General features: G+C 43.1%; 1 protein-coding gene across 1 annotated transcript in view; it reads left to right on the forward strand.

Moving 5' to 3' along the window:
* Positions 1-15,089, forward strand: part of LOC108941030 (inhibitory synaptic factor 1-like) — a 31,381-nt gene extending 16,292 nt beyond the window's left edge. Inside the window, exon 2 of the mRNA XM_029256461.1 lies at positions 14,220-15,089. Within this exon, the coding sequence (XP_029112294.1) occupies positions 14,220-15,041 (822 nt within the window). The 3' untranslated portion in view covers positions 15,042-15,089. The remainder of the gene's footprint in view (positions 1-14,219) is intronic.
* The last annotated feature ends 2,112 nt before the right edge of the window (positions 15,090-17,201 follow it).

Raw genomic sequence — 17,201 nt, forward strand, 5'->3', positions numbered from 1 at the left:
AACGTATTTCAACTCAGTGTAGTGGAAGCAGGGAACTTGGATTGTTTTTAAAAGTAGCCTAAACGGAATAACGTGACGCAAACACGTTAAATTGTCTGCTTTGCAGGCGCATCATCGGTACAGAATTGAGGACCTCCAGCTCTCTCTGTTTAACCTTCTGCATCTAACTCATGATTATGATAATGGTGGCAAATGTAAACCTTTTTAGGTACATTGTTACTTTGTGCATTTATGTTTTTTGAGGACATAGAAGAGATTCATTATACAGGATTTATGGTCTAAGCTTCTAGCAAATAATTCATGCATCAAGTTGAGACAGGTTACATTTGACCTCTTTGGTCACTTCAAGATAATCTTAAAATATTTTATCAAACTATGATTTGCACATATCTGCTTGCGTTAACTTGAGGAAAAGTAATTCTCTTAGAGTGGTGGAAGTTTGAGGACCTGCGATTTATGTCACTGAGTTGTATTAGTGCAACTGGAGGTTTATTCTGCCTTGAAAGAGAAGATGCTTTTCCAGTTGGTTCCGTGTGGCCCGCACAGATATGAATTCTTATACACACACACACACACACACACACACACACACACACACACACACACACACGAGACACCACTGCTGCCCCACCAGTCTTGTTTTAAAATTCTTTCATTTTTATTTCCCTGGCTTTTTAACCAGCTCTGATCTCTCATTACTGGGTACGGTCATCTCTGATGGACAGCAGAAGGACCTAATACAATATGCTGTTTCAAAAGTAACGACACAACACATTTGGTACATTATGTGACCATGTAAAATCCTTTTATTCAGACATTTAGCTACCAATGAATAACACTGGCAATCATCTATTATAAAGTCTAATGTACTGTGTATTTGTACAACAGATCATGGGCTTATTTCATTTTGCAGGCACTAAATACACCTTTGTTTGAGGTAAAGGAGGAGCCAGTGAGATCTCAAAGCTGCTCTTTAGTTAACTCAGTGCGACTTAGGACCATGCATCGAAGCAATTTTGTTCCGACTTCCATTTCCACAGCGAATGTAATGCAGCAGACCTACACAGGTGCGGCGAAATGCATACACACATACAGAATCGCCCTGCAAAAACCTGAAAAAGAGCACTTTAATCAATCTTAGGCTGCCCAAAATGAGGCTCAGACAGCCTCTGTAATAAGAATAATGGAAATGTCACCATGATGAGAAGACACTGGGCTGTGAAAAACAAGAAAGGATAAAGAAAAGGAGGAAACGGGAAAGCGAGGGATGATCAAGACAGAACTTAAGAGAATGGCTGACAGCAAAGCTCATAAATCTATTGGGTGTCTCAGACATGGCAGCAAAATGGAACTGACAACAGCTCCAAGGGCCAGAGTTGCTATCATGAATGCCAGGAGGGGGTGTGGGGATGAAGAAAATAATACAGAATGTGTCAGATGGTGGGGAGGGCAGTGGGGGTTAGCGCACAGGCCGAGGCTGTCAGAACTCTGCTTGAGTCTGCAGTTAATATTGGGACTAGTCCAGCAGGGATAAAGGACTAGGCACTGGCCGGGTCGGCTTTGCTTTGCTTTGCTTTCCGAAGGCTGAGACATTTATGATGACCTCATCCTCCAGGATCGCCCCGCGTCTGAAGTGGTGCATCACCTCGAGTGCTAGGGACAAGTGGAGAGAGGCCTTCTCCATGCACAGGTCAGCCTAATCACAGTGAATGTGCAGAACTTATGTTTCTGAGAGAGCAAGGCCTGCAGCGTGTTTCCAAAGTGTATACTCTTCAACATGAGGGCGAGAAGATAAAAACTAGGGTCAGCGAGTGGGTTTAGGCTCACTCGCGGGAAACAGTAGGTGCACAGTCTCAGAGGTACCGAGAGGTATGTTTGCTGAAGGAGGTGGGTGGCACCGTACTCAGCGCTGCCTTGCAAAGACAGTAAACCAGCCTGTGCAGCTCATCTAGATGGTGGCAGGGAGGAATATGTGCATCCCGTCTGGCTTCAATAGAGTGGTCACCAAGACCATCATGATGACACAAGCTGGTGGCCAGCCACCAAGCTGTCAACAGTTATAAGACATCTTTACCAATGGAGATTAAATAATGTGGATAGGTCTGCGGAAACTATACACAAGCGCACTGAGGATGCTGGGGCTGCAGTAGGTAGATCTCATAGGGGTATGAAAGGTGTGTGTAATTTGGTGCACACGTTCAATGAAGGCTGTATAAAATAAGGGTGTCTTCTTAAGATATGGAGTCCATGTGACATGTAAAGGTCTCTAAGGATACAGGAGACTGTCTTCCATAGGGGTGTGATGGATGGGGCCTAAAAGAATCTGTGTGCAGTCAGAGACCCTTTAGGCTATAGAGTGTGGATTCATAATGTTGAAGAGTCTCATATAGGTTATTTTGGGAATGGCTTAGATAAAAGATTGAGTAAAATGTGTAAGAGTTAACGGTGTGTTAGTGTGTGAGGCCGTTTCATATAGATTCTTTTCTCCATTCCCACTGAGATGGGTTTGATGCCCTTTGCAGCATTTTCCATGCTAAGCTAGATGCCAAAGCCTTTTGCACACAAAATTCAGTGGCTTCACAACGTTCTTTCAGGGGAGTCCTTACTAGGAAGCAGGTTGCTGAAACTAGGGGTAAATTAAACTGTAACCTTACATCAGCTGTTACTCTTAAAAGCGAAGACTGAGCAAATTTCATCTTTGGAGAACATCAGCCTTACACCCAAGTCCATAAAAAGTCAGGTCAAAATAGAGAGACATGGGTCTCATTACTATTACTGTCATCACAAATATAGCTACTATCATGACATTTTCTCCACATTACAACAAAAAAATTCCATTATAAATTATGGAACATTTGGAAGCACCATTGTCAGAGTTAGATCTGTAGATGAGTGCCTGCCTTGTAAGCAGTGTATCTAGCAGTGTAAGTCACCTTAGTAAATGAGGTGTGTGGGCTAATGACACTACATAGAGTTCATTGAAAGTCACTTTGGAGGAAAGAATCTGCTAAATGAAGAAATGTAAATGGATTTACTGTCGAGAAAGAATTCTGCCGTTTTATGAAAAACTGAGGAATTCTCAAGGGCATTTTACAATTGGACATACGTATAGTGCGCATGGGACCTAGACAGTTCCAGCTTAGTCTCTGGCTGTATCTGTCAGTAAGACACTACACTTGATTTCAAATCTTACACAGAATAATTAAAGATAGCTAGAATTCTCAGACCCATGCTCTTAATTATGGGCACATCCTGCACATTTTTTGTCCAAGGTCTTACCGAGTGTTATACTCAATAGTGTTTGGCCGACAGGTAATAGAAAACAGTCTTCAGAAAATCCAGCACTGAATAACTTGAGCGTCACCCCATGTCACCATTCAAACACTGACATACAGTAAATATCGGGAGAAATAAGGGAGAATTTTATCTGTCCTTGCCTGTAAAGAAAAAAAAAAAAAAAAAATTAAATTCTTGTGAACATCAGATCTTCATTCCTCATTCTCCCCATCTTTGTCAGCGTACGAGCATAATAACCTCTTTTACATCCATTAATGATCCAGGGAGAAATACATTTTCTGCTTTTTTTTCCTATTAGTCTATTCCTTATCTACCTTGGTCGAATGGGCCCATTTATGAATGTGCACTAGCTGGGGGGGGTTCATTATCATGCTACTGTTCTTATCGCTGATGAACTTAGGGTTTGCACAGCCCACAGTGCCAGTAAGTACCCTGAATGTGAGTCCATGCCTGTTCCAATTTAAAAGTATGGGAATATGGCCACTAATATGTTTGTTCTTTAAGTAATCATCGTCGTAACCGAATCTAGAAGGAACTTGCCTCTAAAAAACAGTTGGGACCTTCCATCACACCTACATGGCTCACTAATGCTAGCGTTATAAGCTCATATGCTCATCCATTGCTCATATGCTCAACAACATGTTTGAATGGGTGCCCTTTTGGTGCAACACATCACTTCATTTTTAATTTCAAACTTAAAAAAAATATTAATTTCCCCAGTTCGCTGTTTAAAGGTGTTAGAGCCTTTTCTTCAGACAGCAATGAAATGATTGGCAACCAGGCTTGCTGGTGTGTTGAGATTCCATTTCTGGCTCTGTTGACTGAAACACACCACATGTGCGAAGAGGATTTTTTTTAATAAAATTTTCTTTTTACAAAAAAATGTACTGCAGCACTGATAGTACTGTGAGAGCTGCAGCAAAGGTGGGAGTGAACACTATCAGCAACCTAAAGACTTTGTGGTATAAATGTTATCTAAATGTTAATCCACCATTTAAAGGCAGAGACTCAGGTTCTCAGCCCATAATTCCCAGCCTATGAAGAACAGCAAAGTCAACATTAATAACCACCCCCATCCGCTCTTCTGCACTCCACCCCCATTGCCCAGGCATTGATTGTTTTTTTAATAGCACTTTAGCAGTAACTGTGACTTCTGTGTCCACCTCCACCACACTGCCTCCGTATGAATGGAGACATTCTTTCCCGATGTGCAAATCCCATTAATTATGTGTTGTGTTCTCCTTAGCAGGCTTAACACTCAAGAGCTAAGTGAGGCCTGCTGCCAAGCTATGGGCTCCTACTGCATGCAGGGGGTGGGGTAAAAGGGGACAGCCTCAAAAGGACAACTTATTCCTTCGGGGGAATCCATAGTCATGAGCTGGGAAAGCATGCCGTGGCTGACTACGGCGAGCTTCAGGACGTAGGGCTATGCAGATTCAGTCCACAGAGGTCAAAGACATACGAAGGTGTGTCCACAAATGAAAATCGATTGCACTCGGGCCACTTTGAAAGACATACGAGGTCAAGAACTTTAAGTTCCTTTCAAAACTTGATTTATGACATGCAGCGTACGGATAAACAAATTTATCTATAGCAAAGCCACCGATTTTGTGGAGGTTAAGCAAGTGTTGCCAGATGTTGTCACGCGGGACTACTGGACATCTCAGAAGAGTTGCCTTTGCAAATCATCCTCTACACAGTCCTCTGTCCCTGCCACCCCCTATACATAAGTTTCCAGGCTTCCCAGTGAATGTTTTATGAACTGACAGAGCTGATAAAGGTGTTGAGGCTTCAGAAGCGACCTGCAGAGGACCGGAGTGAGAGCGAACACAACGCATCCTGACAGATGTTGTCACTCGTGGAGATGTCTGCCCCTGTAGATTGTCAGAGATAGAGGCGGTGGAAATTTGAGAAGGAATGACAAAGTGATTTAAAAGCAGGAGGGAGGACGGGGGACAAATCGACATGCGGGTTGTAAAGCGCTCGCCCCTCGGCAGGCACATGGGCCATGTGTCCGTTCATTTTTGTTTTGCACAAATCTTCAGGGTTAATGGATCCATTTAGCAGTTAATTACCTAAATTTATTTTCTGCCCCCTACAAAGTACAACACAGAAATAGATTTTCTGAACCAGCATGAAATAGCTGCTGTGTTGGAATATACTTCATTCTCTTTCTAAAGAGTATCAATATTATTAAAATTCTAATTTAGCAACTAGTAAATTTAATAAAAAACATTAAACATCCTTTCTTTTAGGTTAGTTTTCTGATTACAGTGTAACTGAAATAAATGCTCAAAAGCTCGGTAATTGTAAAGAAAAGTAGACAAAACGCATATCTAATGGGGAAAAAAAAATATATATTTAATAAACTGAAACCAAAATCATACTGAAGCTATTGCAACGATAAAATAGTTTAGCAGATTTAGTGATGCTATTTACTGAACTACCTTTTCGGCACTCCTTTGTGCTCATGTCATACTGCTTATGCTGACTGTACTCACAAAATTGCTCAGGCAGCATGAACTGTTCACATGTTACTGCAGTGGGGGTAAATGCCACTGACTGAACAGGTCAACTCACTTTTTCAAGTTAAACCATTAGTTATTGACCCACTACCAAACAAAGAAAATATTAGTCCATTTTAATTACACACACACACACACACACACACACACACACTTTCAGAACTGCTTGTCCCATATGGGGTTGCGGGGAACCGGAGCCTACCCGGCAACACAGGGAGTAATTAAGAAAAATGGCAAAAATATTCTGAAACATTTTAAGTGTTAAATTATTTAATTTATTCAGATTAAAATGATTACTATATATTCAAAATACCTCACAATGCAACATTTTTTTTTTGTGCAATCTTTTAGTTATGCTACCTCTCTCACATACATTTCCCTCTCTCTGAGCACACAAACACACACAGGATCCTCAAATTAGGTTATGAACACAACTAGGATTAGAGGTCAGTTCGCAGTTCAAGTCACAATATACATAAACACTTTCATCCAGCTGTCCTATATAGGAATGCAATGGCCCAGCCTGTTCTGGAAGGCCATGAGGGAAGATACATCCTGACTGTCAAACTACTGCATTGTCATACAAATACTTGCTTTTTTTTTTTTTTAAACCAACTTCATCATGCATTAAAATTGAAAGTAAGAAAAATTTTTGAAAATAAAAGATAATCCCCAGATCGTCCCATTTGATACTGATGACCAGTTCATCACTTAAGCATACAGTTTGTCAACTTGAGGCTGCGTTCAACTACGTACATGAACAGTAAAATCGTAATAAAAAGTACCCCTTGATTTATTTCACTCAAAGGTTCTGCAAAACCTTTCATATAACTACAGTAAATAACTTATCTCTTAAACTTGTTCTTGATCACTGATCCCAGGGAACACCAAACATGAGCTGTAAACATTGTAAAAGTGAGTTGAATAAAAGTGACAGCACCTATTGTATTTTATTCTGTGCGATTGTGGCTTTCTGCCAACAAACAACTGGATACAGAAACAAAAGCTTTAAACTCTACGGACAGAAATTGTAGAAAACAGAAACTAAAAGTACAACTTGCAAATGCAATTCGAAAATTCATCACTTAGATGTTAGCAATACGTGCAAGTGTGTGTCCGCGCATGCATACGTGCGCGTGCACACAAACACACACCTCAGGTTACATAAGGGTTCTAATATTCTGTTCCTGGGGGGCGCGGTGGCGCAGTGGGTTGGACCGCAGTCCTGCTCTCCGGTGGGTCTGGGGTTTGAATCCCGCTTGGGGTGCCTTGCGACGGACTGGCGTCCCGTCCTGGGTGTGTCCCCTCCCCCTCCGGCCTTACGCCCTGTGTTGCCGGGTTAGGCTCCGGTTCCCCGTGACCCTGTATAGGACAAGCGGTTCTGAAAATGTGTGTGTGTGTGTGTGTGTGTGTGTGTGTGTGTGTATTCTGTTCCTGAAACCCTGCTGTAGCTGAAATTTTAAGTGAGTGAAAATTGACACCACACTAAACGCCATAGGCTCTGCATACATGTGTACAGTGCTATACAGTGCATTTATCTATCAGTAGGTTCTTTCATATGAACCATATGCACAATTATTAATGCAATGTGTAAAATATGTAAGGAACATTTTTTTTAGTGTATATGCATTTTTCAGTATAAAATAAATTCATGTACACCAAAAATTCCTAAAGCAATACAGGGGGTCCCCAATTCACGATGAAACGACTTAGTTTCTTCAACTTCACGATGAGCTTCCAATAGACATTCAGTAGAAACCATACTTTGAATTTTTCTTTTTTTTCCTGGGAAAAGTATATGCAGAGTGATACTCTCTTGTGATGCTGGGCAGTGGCAGCTCTCCGTATCTCCCAGTCTGTCACGCAAAGGTGTGTATTAAATGCATTTTCAACTTACGATATTTTCAACTTACGATGGGTTTCACTGAACGTAACCCCATCATAAATTGGAAACCACCTGTATACAGGAACTATGAAAATGAGTTGCATAAATTATTGCTCGACAGACATCAGTATTTCTACTCGACCACCATTATCTGTTCACAGTGGCTTGCTAACGATGTAGAGGTTCCTCAGAATTAAACAGAGTGTAGCAACTCTCCCATTAAAAACATCTAAAGGCCACAGAAATAGAGGTAACCTGAAGATGATGGCAAAATATTGATTGCATGCCCCATGCTGAGATGAGATTGTATCCTGCAGGTCCTCATTTCCCCTCTCTTTCTTTCCCTCCTATTTTCTTCCTCGCCTTCTTCCTCCCCATCAGTAATAAAGTGAACCGAGCCTGCTACCCATGGGTCATTGCAGAGGTCAGTTGTCAATTTGGAGCAGAGGCAGAGTGCCAAACTTTTACATGGCCTTTAGTTAAAGTGGCTAACCTGCTTAGACCTTCGCGCAAACATTTAGGATGAACTTCTAGGGTTTTAAAGTTCAATGAAAATGGAAAGATTTCACATATTAGGGTGACTGTGCACGGTTTAAGGATTTAATAACTGGACTAATACCATCCGAAACTCCTGCTAGCCTCTTGCTGGCAGAAATCACATCATTCTGTCAGATAGGGGTAGCCCAGCTCAATAGAGAAGAATTGTAGGATATGTTTTTTGCAACCTCAGCTTTGAACTGTTTTACCAAATTGACTTTTTAGATTGTAAGGTGAAACTCCCGCGGTGTTTTACATGTTGATCACGTTGGAGGGTGAAGATTAGCTGGCATTCAGCTACAACAGTATTGCTACAGTGGTTCAATTTCCTTCGAGGTCAATAAAGTTTCGGTCCATCCCTCTGTTCATCCATCAATAAGTCTGTCCATCAGTCAGTCAGTCACACTACTTCTGGCTACTCACTACAAGCTTCAATGCAAAAGCACACCGAGGAGGCCTTCATCCACACAGCATCTGCTTGGCTTGCTCCTGCCTTGAATAATGGGGATACAGGTGGTCAAATCTTCTGTCAGCAGCTCTGCATACCACTAGACATTAGCATGGGGTCACGGGTGTCACATGAATTCTGTCAGAGCCCTTTATGTGGTAACTGGAAGCAGACACAAGCTGAAGTCATTTTGGATCCTGCATTCGTTACATAGCACCGGGTCATTTACACCTGAACCACAAATGAGGTGATTTGTTTGTCATACAATTACTTCAATTAAGAGCTGTGTATAGAGCAAAAAACCTGCCGAGCCTGCACCTTTCAAAGACTGAAGCTGCTAACCCTAGACCAACTCCAAGCTTGTTAGTAATTCCCAGGGTCACTGAAATGAGTGAGTGCTGCAGGTTCACACTTTTCTGTGGTCCATCCTTATCGTGTCACATAACATAAAAGGAGTAGCACCTCTCTTACTGCTGGCAACCCGCCGGCATGTTACTGGTCCCTGAAAGACTGGTCTAACGGTCAGCCAAAAACATTACAAAAAGACCCAGGCCAGAACCTCAGCTCTTTGTAACCAGTGGAACATCCAGTCAGGAGGGATAAGCATCTTTACTGGTTCCACTACTCAAAGGCTGGGGACTCTGCTATTAATGAAGTCAGCGTCAAGAGTTGCTACTTTCTGATGTCACTTTGGAACCAGTTACTTAGTTAATTACCAGTTAATTTGATACCAAACATTTTGAGTAGAAACAATGAGCAATAATTCAAGGAAAAGTGTCCCCCACGCTGGTAAGCTACTTGTTGGAGCCGGTAAGCTCCAAACTACTACACCCCTGAACTGGATAAGCAGTAATTGAAAATACATGGATGGAATTGATCTATTCTTTGCTGAGACACAGAATGTACCAGGAGAAAAGTCCCAATACTGAAAACTATTGCATCCATAATATTATACAGCAGCATGAGCTGGAAAACAGTTAAAACACTTTTCTGACATTTTTTCCCCTTCTATGTAAATTCCAATTTGCAATCCATGTCACATAACAGAAATCCTAAAGAAACGCAAGCAATATGTGCAGAGATGGAGCATATCTGAGGGGGAAAAAAGCATTTCAGAATGATATTTTCATGAGTAATTTGTTTTAATGGGATGCAGTAAATAGTCTCCGAACAGGGTGCACATACATCCTACGCCTTGGTCCAAAAGGGAGGCAAACTGATCGGAAAGAAACTGGCTGTCAGCGAAGAGGACCAGGGGATGTGCATTATCTAAACATTAAAAAAATATATATTTGCTAACATTTCACTTCAGCAGCAGCATGCAAAGGTATTATGGGAATTTGGGAGAGTGCCTAATTGGCATGTAGTAATCCGGAAGAGGAGGAAAAAGTAAATAAACATTGGCTTCTGCTTCTAAAAGAGCTGAAAAGGGCCTCTGACATATTTGGAGCTAGAATCAGAGGCGAGATGGTCCTCTAATGGCAACATCGTGTGGCCCACATTTTTGTACTCCCTGTGGTAAACAACATATGTTGCATTACGTTGCAAAATTAGGGTTACAAAAGCCTGATTTTTCTGTAAATTTCAGCTTTCTGTATTATTTGCTGCCGTTGGAAGTCTGTGCTTGCGACATACTCATTTACTGTACAGTTGCATAACCAAGCAGCAAACAACCACTTTGTGTCAACAGTTATTAATTTAGCTGATGCTTTTATCCAAAGCAACTTGCAATGTTAAGCTACCTACACTTATTTACTCGTTTATAGAGCTGGGTAATTTTCACTAGATCAGTTTTAGGGTTTGTGTCTTGCTCAAGGATGTTACAGGCTGGATTTAAACCTGTAACCTTTAGATCCAAAGGCAACAGCTCTATCCAGTACACTTCCAGCTGCCCCATTACCAGAGTATTCAAGACTACCATTAGAACGAGTCTGGCAGAACAAACCGATGAGAAGACAGCTTTTTCAGATAAAAGTGGACTTCAATGCTCAGCAAACGATAAATGTTTCAACTAACGCGAGTGTGTCCAAGATGTATTTTCCTGACGCTTGTATTACCTCCCCCACGTCTTCCTCTACTGCTAATATTTCTTGCTCAGTCACAGAAGTATTACTTTTTTGTAACTCATACCTGCAACAAAGTAAAATTATTTTTGAAACATTATGCTAAGGTGTCACCAGATTCTCTAAGCTACACTTAAAACCCATTTCGCCCTATTACTGTAAGACCCCACATGGTGACACTCCTCCTCGGCAGCGCCGGTGCGGAACCCTGCAAGAGCAGCCGGGATCCCTACGAGACGCTAAACCGCGCAGGGTGCCGGGTCTGGGCTGGGGCTCCCGGTAGATTGTCAGAGAGAAACATGCGAGTCTCATGGGAGCGGCAGCATGCCGTGAGGTAGTTATCTAAAGCTGAGGCCCTGCTCGACCACCAGCCGGGCGCACACATGGAACCCCAAATTGGAATCACTGTTGACGTGGAGATGGCAGAATAAGCACATGCTCCCCAGCAGGAGATGAAGGTCTTTGCCATCTCCTTACATTGTGAATGTCAAAACAAATGGTCCAGTTCAAATTAGGGCATGAACTGATGCACTATGGCAGAATCATCTGACTGTTTTACTGGTAAATCTGTTCAAAATGAACTTTTTATACCGCTACTATGGGAAGTTACTCACTGTGACCCGGCAGCACTTTAGACCTCCTGTGCAAAATTTAACAAAAAGGGTGTGTTTTGGCGCCGGAACCCACAATTGCCTCAGAATTTCATTGTGCTCAATACGTTTGAAACACAGTCTGTCCCTTGCAAATGATGCATTCCTGATTTGTTTATTCATGCTAAACTGTACCACAATCTGTTTGCCCAATCATTAACTGTGTTTCCAAATCAAAACGCCCCCCTCAAAAAAAAAAAAAAAAAAAAGGCTGGAGATTACTGCTCATTGTTCCTGCTTGAGCCCATCTGTGGTCTAGAAAGAATTAATAGACCCTATAAGCTCAGGCTGTTCGTCAGCCAAATGACTGTGTGGAGTAGAATTATCTCCTAAAACCTCAGAAATGTTCCCACTTAGGTGGAATAATCAGACAAGCTCTGTTTATTTATTATTCAATTATCAGAGCAATGCTGTGCAACCACATCAGGAAAGCCCACACGGCATGCCAAAGCTAATGCAAAAAAAAAAAAAAAACCACACACACACACAACATTGTCCACTGCTGGTGCATACTCATTCTGAAAAATTCATCCACACCCATTTTGCTTTCTGATTTTTACATTTAATAGACACTTCACAGGGCAGCTAGTGAAGATTTTTATAATTTTCCTTTTTCGGTGTTTAGACAGATATATAGAATAGTACTGATATTTTACAGGGGGGCACAGTGGGTTTGGCTGGGTTCTGCTCTCTGGTGCGTCTGGGGTTCGAGTTCTGCTTGGGGTGCCTCGCGATGAACTGGCGTGCCATCCTGGGTGTGTCCCCTCCCCCTCTAGCCTTGCGCCCTGTGTTGCCAGGTTGGGCTCGAGACAAGCCGTTTCAGATAGTGTGCGCGCACAATATTTTACACAGGTTTTCACATAATCCAACAGACACTGCAGTGCCATCAGCTAATCTTTAAGAAGCTAACATATGATTTTTGCTAGCGAGGCACGTCCTGAAATGTCAGGATTAGAGTTGCAACTACATTAACGAGAAATAGCCTCTATAATCAGGTGAAAAGTTTACGTCACATTCGTGTTTTTGGCAGACATTCCCTCCCAAACCACATATTTCAGAGTAAACGAATGACATTCCAGTAACAGAAAAAAACGTTAGGCAAAAACATGGGATTACTGAAAGAGAGCTCATTTGCCAAATAGCACTGCTTTTACAAGAGCACACTACATGAGTAGCTGCAAAAAAAAAAAAAAAAAAAAAAAAAAAAAACAGTCTGATAAGAAATACAGGGGTGACTGTGAGAGGTGTGAAGCAAATTTACGAAGCTGTCAGGAGATCATGAGAAAACTGTGTCCAAAAGAGACAGGACTGAAACCCTTACTGAATGCTGGAAGGGATTCATCAGATTTGAGGGGGTTCATTCAATCACATCTGTGCCAAAAATAAGAACATACAGACTTTTGATTTTAGACTCCTTGCGCTTGGAACCACCAAGTAACCAAATGTAGAGTAGCAAAGTTCTCCTGCACAGTTCCAGGTGCACAAAGTGATCAGGCAAGGAAGCAACCTCAGCATGTTTACTGCAACAGAGGGGCTGCTGGCCTGCATGCTCTCCCGTGCAATCGTTTCCCTCCACTGGGAAACTGGAACACAGCTTTAAGCATTGCACAAAAAGACAATTACTGAAAAGTCAACCTCCTGCAAATTATAAAGGCATATGTCATAAAACTTCGTTCGCGCAAAGTTCTTCTACCAGGGCCACAGGCTGCGTGAAGAATTCAACATGCGAGGAGAATTTAGCTTGATGTCTACATGTCCTGGCAGCATTCAGCTAAATAAAGCAGCATGCCGATTTCCTCACTCCTCCAGCTCCCTGTTTATCTTTTGAACCTGCTTCCAGTGATCACATAAATTTTAAAGCATATTCTTTAGATATTAAAAAGTGAATTGCTCATTAAGAACAGAAAAATATAAAACAGGCTTATTTTGATCCAGAGTAAAGTTTGGGATAAAATCTTGAGAGAGTATTGGGCTCTTCGGCTGATATTTTCTTTTCTAAGAACCACTCAAGCATCCACTAATTCTACGGACTCTAACAAAAGACTGTTTGCCGGTCCTTGACTCTGCAGGTGTAGTTAAGAACAAATTCTACCGTACCACATTGTGAGGACAGAGGAGGAATTGCATGTTACCTAACATCTTCCGAGCTGATCATTGTGCACGGGTTCGAGCCCGGAGCAGACTTTGCTGGTTTTCCGTGCGGCATACATGGAAGAAGGCAATAGACAACTTCCATTACTTGCACAGAAAACCATGCAAGTGGTCACCGTATCTGAGGTTCAACTCAGTGGCACTGATGACAAACAGGTGAATGGAAGCCTTCTTGCCGTTCCAGAGTAATGAGTCCTAAAAGGACTCAGGTTGAATAAACTGGCTGGGCCTCAGATTGACCCCTGACTTTATTAAACTTCAAATTATGTAACAGGAAGAGATTCAGTAAGAAATGGATTCCTTTTTAACATTGTACTTTGCACAATGTTTTGGAAAACTGACTCATTACGAAGAGCCTGGAGGGTTATTTAAGCACGTGAATTAACCATGTTAGATGGATTACTTTCTTAAATGAAATTCAGAAATATTCAGCAGGGAAAAGGAGTACGGATTAATTCTGTTGCCTCACACGAGCTATTGAGATTTTTTTTTTCTTTAATGGTGAATGTTTCTGAGTGATATTTGTAGGAAATTCAGTATGTAACTGTTGTGTGTTGGGACACTGCTGAAAGCTGCAAGTCTTCCTCTGAGAATTCATTGTAACTCCTGCTTGAACTCAACCATCTGTTTCACATCCTCTACCTGGTTCTGCCTCCCTCACAGGTGGTGGGCCAGATTGACAAGCTGACGTCGGACTTTGACTTTGACCTGGAGCCAGATGACTGGACAGTTGCCACAGCAAGCAGCACCTCCAGTAGCGAGAGGGGGCTGGGCGACGCCTTCCGGCTGGACTTCTTCAACCCCGACGTGCTCTCAGACAGCTGGGAGTTCTGCAGCTTCCTAGAAACCCCTTCCTCAGGCCTTGCGCCCACCCAGAAACCTGCAGGGCAGCGATCGAGTGACAAGGAGCCAGATCAGGAGGTAGGACAGGCAACTGTGGTAATGCCCATACCAGCCACCACATATTCTCAGATGAATGGAGGCCTTCCTGTCCCCAACGGGCCCCTGAGAGTGACCCCAGACTCATCCAGCGAGGAGGCTTCAAGCTCCACGCACAGCCACAAAGCCTCGCGCTCCTCGGGGGCCAAAGAGCGCGTCCGCTTCAGCGACAAGATCTTGTACCACGCACTGTGTTGCGACGATGACGATGATGCCGAGGAGGAAGAGGAAGAGGAAGGTGGCCGCGCAACGCCGGAGACGGACAGCGAGCCCAGTCCGCCCACTGCCTCCCCCACACCTGAGCTCTTGCCCACTGACTACTCGCATCACAACTGTCTTGACTCTTCCTCTCTCTCCCTGCCTGCAAGGGCCGGGGGGTTGCAAACACCACTGGTGCCCCCCACGCCAGCCAGGAAGGCCCGAAACAACCCAAGCTGCAGAAAAAAACTTTTGCGGAACAGCAGTACACAAACTGTGTCGGACAAGAGCACCCAAACCATACTGCCCTATGTCCCAGCCAAACAGAAAGCAAAGGACCAGCACTGAACGAGACGAAAGTGACAAACACGGACTCTGTGATATTGAAATACTTAGATAATAGATTACTACACAAATTAACTACTTGCTAAATAAATAAATGATATAGGAAAAAAACCTGCCCATCTGCTCTTCATTACGAGGGAAGTTGAGATTAACAGAAGTGTTTGTGGCACACAGGCAAAGCTCGTTGTTGCAGTGACGAAAGCGGACCGCCCACGGGCTACGCAGAAAGCCGTTTCCTGCTGCGCAAGCCAGACACACACACACACACACACACACACACACACACACACACACACACACACACACACACACACACACGGTCTAGCGTCGGAGCTGATTGAGGCAGGAGAAGGCATTCCATTTGCACAAAGTCCAACCACCTCCAGCCTGGAGAGTATTTTCTTATTGCCTCCCACATGCTTTATATAGAAACGGGCTGGATGTTCCTATGAATGCGGGAAACAACAATGTGGTATGGACTGAAATGTTTTCGTGTACAATAACATCAAGATGATGCCTTCTGCAACATAAAACAGCATCTGTGAGAACTATGATGTGTTGTTGACAGAGGCAAGCAAAATATAGTATCTGATTTGAAGAGCTCCTCACACATTTCTTCATTTTCTTGTGAAGACTTGAGGGGGAAATAGTCGACCTACATCATTTTGCTGTATTCCACATTGGGGCATGTTTTCTGCCTGTTCTCTGGGAGGGAACGATGTCATGAAGGGTGACACTAATTAGCCTGTGCATAGTCATAACGTAGAAAACTGCCTTTCTCCTGGCTCCAACTTCTTATCCCCCCCCCACCCAAGAATTGCATTTTTACTCAATGCATGTATTGACCAGCTTGAGACGAGTCACAAATGGGTACACAACCTTCACACCAAGGTCTGTCCCCACAAACCCTCCTTAGGGCTGTTCCATGTGTTTGTACAATAGGAAGAGAGAGCAGCATAGGCAGGGGACATGCATGGGTGAGTTAGCCAGAAAGGAGGAGGCAGAAAATAATAAAGGACACAATATTTAATAAATAAAGGAAACGGAAAAAGCACATGCCGAAAGTGAGCACTTGGTGCAGTGCAGGCTCACAGAGAGACAGATTGCTCTTATTAATCCTTGTTCCATGCCTATCATTTTCTGCACTGCAGCTTCTAGCATCTCGCGCTGACACACACTCAATACGCTGGCGAGGAAAGGGAGACGGGGGGAGTTGGGAATTGCCCTTAACTGCATATCTGATCTGAGCTCTATCACACCCTTCTGTGTTTCTGGGTTCGGTGCCCATTCTTATTGAGTAACGGAAGCCCAGATGTCAACAGTGTACATACAGAACACAGCCGCCTCCAGCCTCAAACTAATTTTTCACTGTTCTGCATGAGTGTTTCAGGTGACTGAGCATGCCACGTGGCTCCTGCGTTTTCCTGCATCATTCCACAGTTCACTTCTTCATTCAAGTTGGCTGCATGTGATGCCGCACTCCCCAACTCCAATCCAATTGCAGATCAAATCAAGGCACAGAACCGTTGTCACATGCATTTGGGAATGTGCGAAACAAAATTGGGACTTTCCACCTGAGCAGATTGCCAATTAGAAACACTTCACTGCCTTGCACCATCACCATCGCACCAACTCTGACAGATCCGCCGTCGGCAGACCACAGCTCTGCCGCACACTTTAATAAACCCTGACAGTCACAAGTGATTGATTGATTGATTGATGCCCATCTTGCACTTTGCTCATAAACTGCTTCCTGGTTCCACCTTTTTCCGAAGCAAAAGCAGACACAGACAGCACACTTTCACACAAACCTTTAACTAAGGAGAAATCAACATCGGCACCATACATCCTTCTTCCTTCCTCTCCAGCATATTTAGAGCCTGGGATGTCTGCTTGATTATTATCTGCAAGAGGCTAGAAGAGGCTCAGATACAGAGAGATGAAAATCTCAGCACATTCTCGGCCTCCACAGCCAGCATCCGTCATGCCCCTTGCAACTACAAGAGGTGTTAATCAGTATTAAAGTTGTTTGGTCTGCCTGGGTTCTCGAGGTTTCTATTTGTCTTCCAGTAGCACTATGCTGAGCAGCAGATGAAACATTTTCTGCAGGATTCTACCCACTGAAAACCAATTTGTCTATTGTTGTTTTGCATGTAATTATGA

Source organism: Scleropages formosus, chromosome 11, assembly GCF_900964775.1.
Source record: "Scleropages formosus chromosome 11, fSclFor1.1, whole genome shotgun sequence".
In the NCBI taxonomy this organism is placed as follows: domain Eukaryota; kingdom Metazoa; phylum Chordata; class Actinopteri; order Osteoglossiformes; family Osteoglossidae; genus Scleropages; species Scleropages formosus.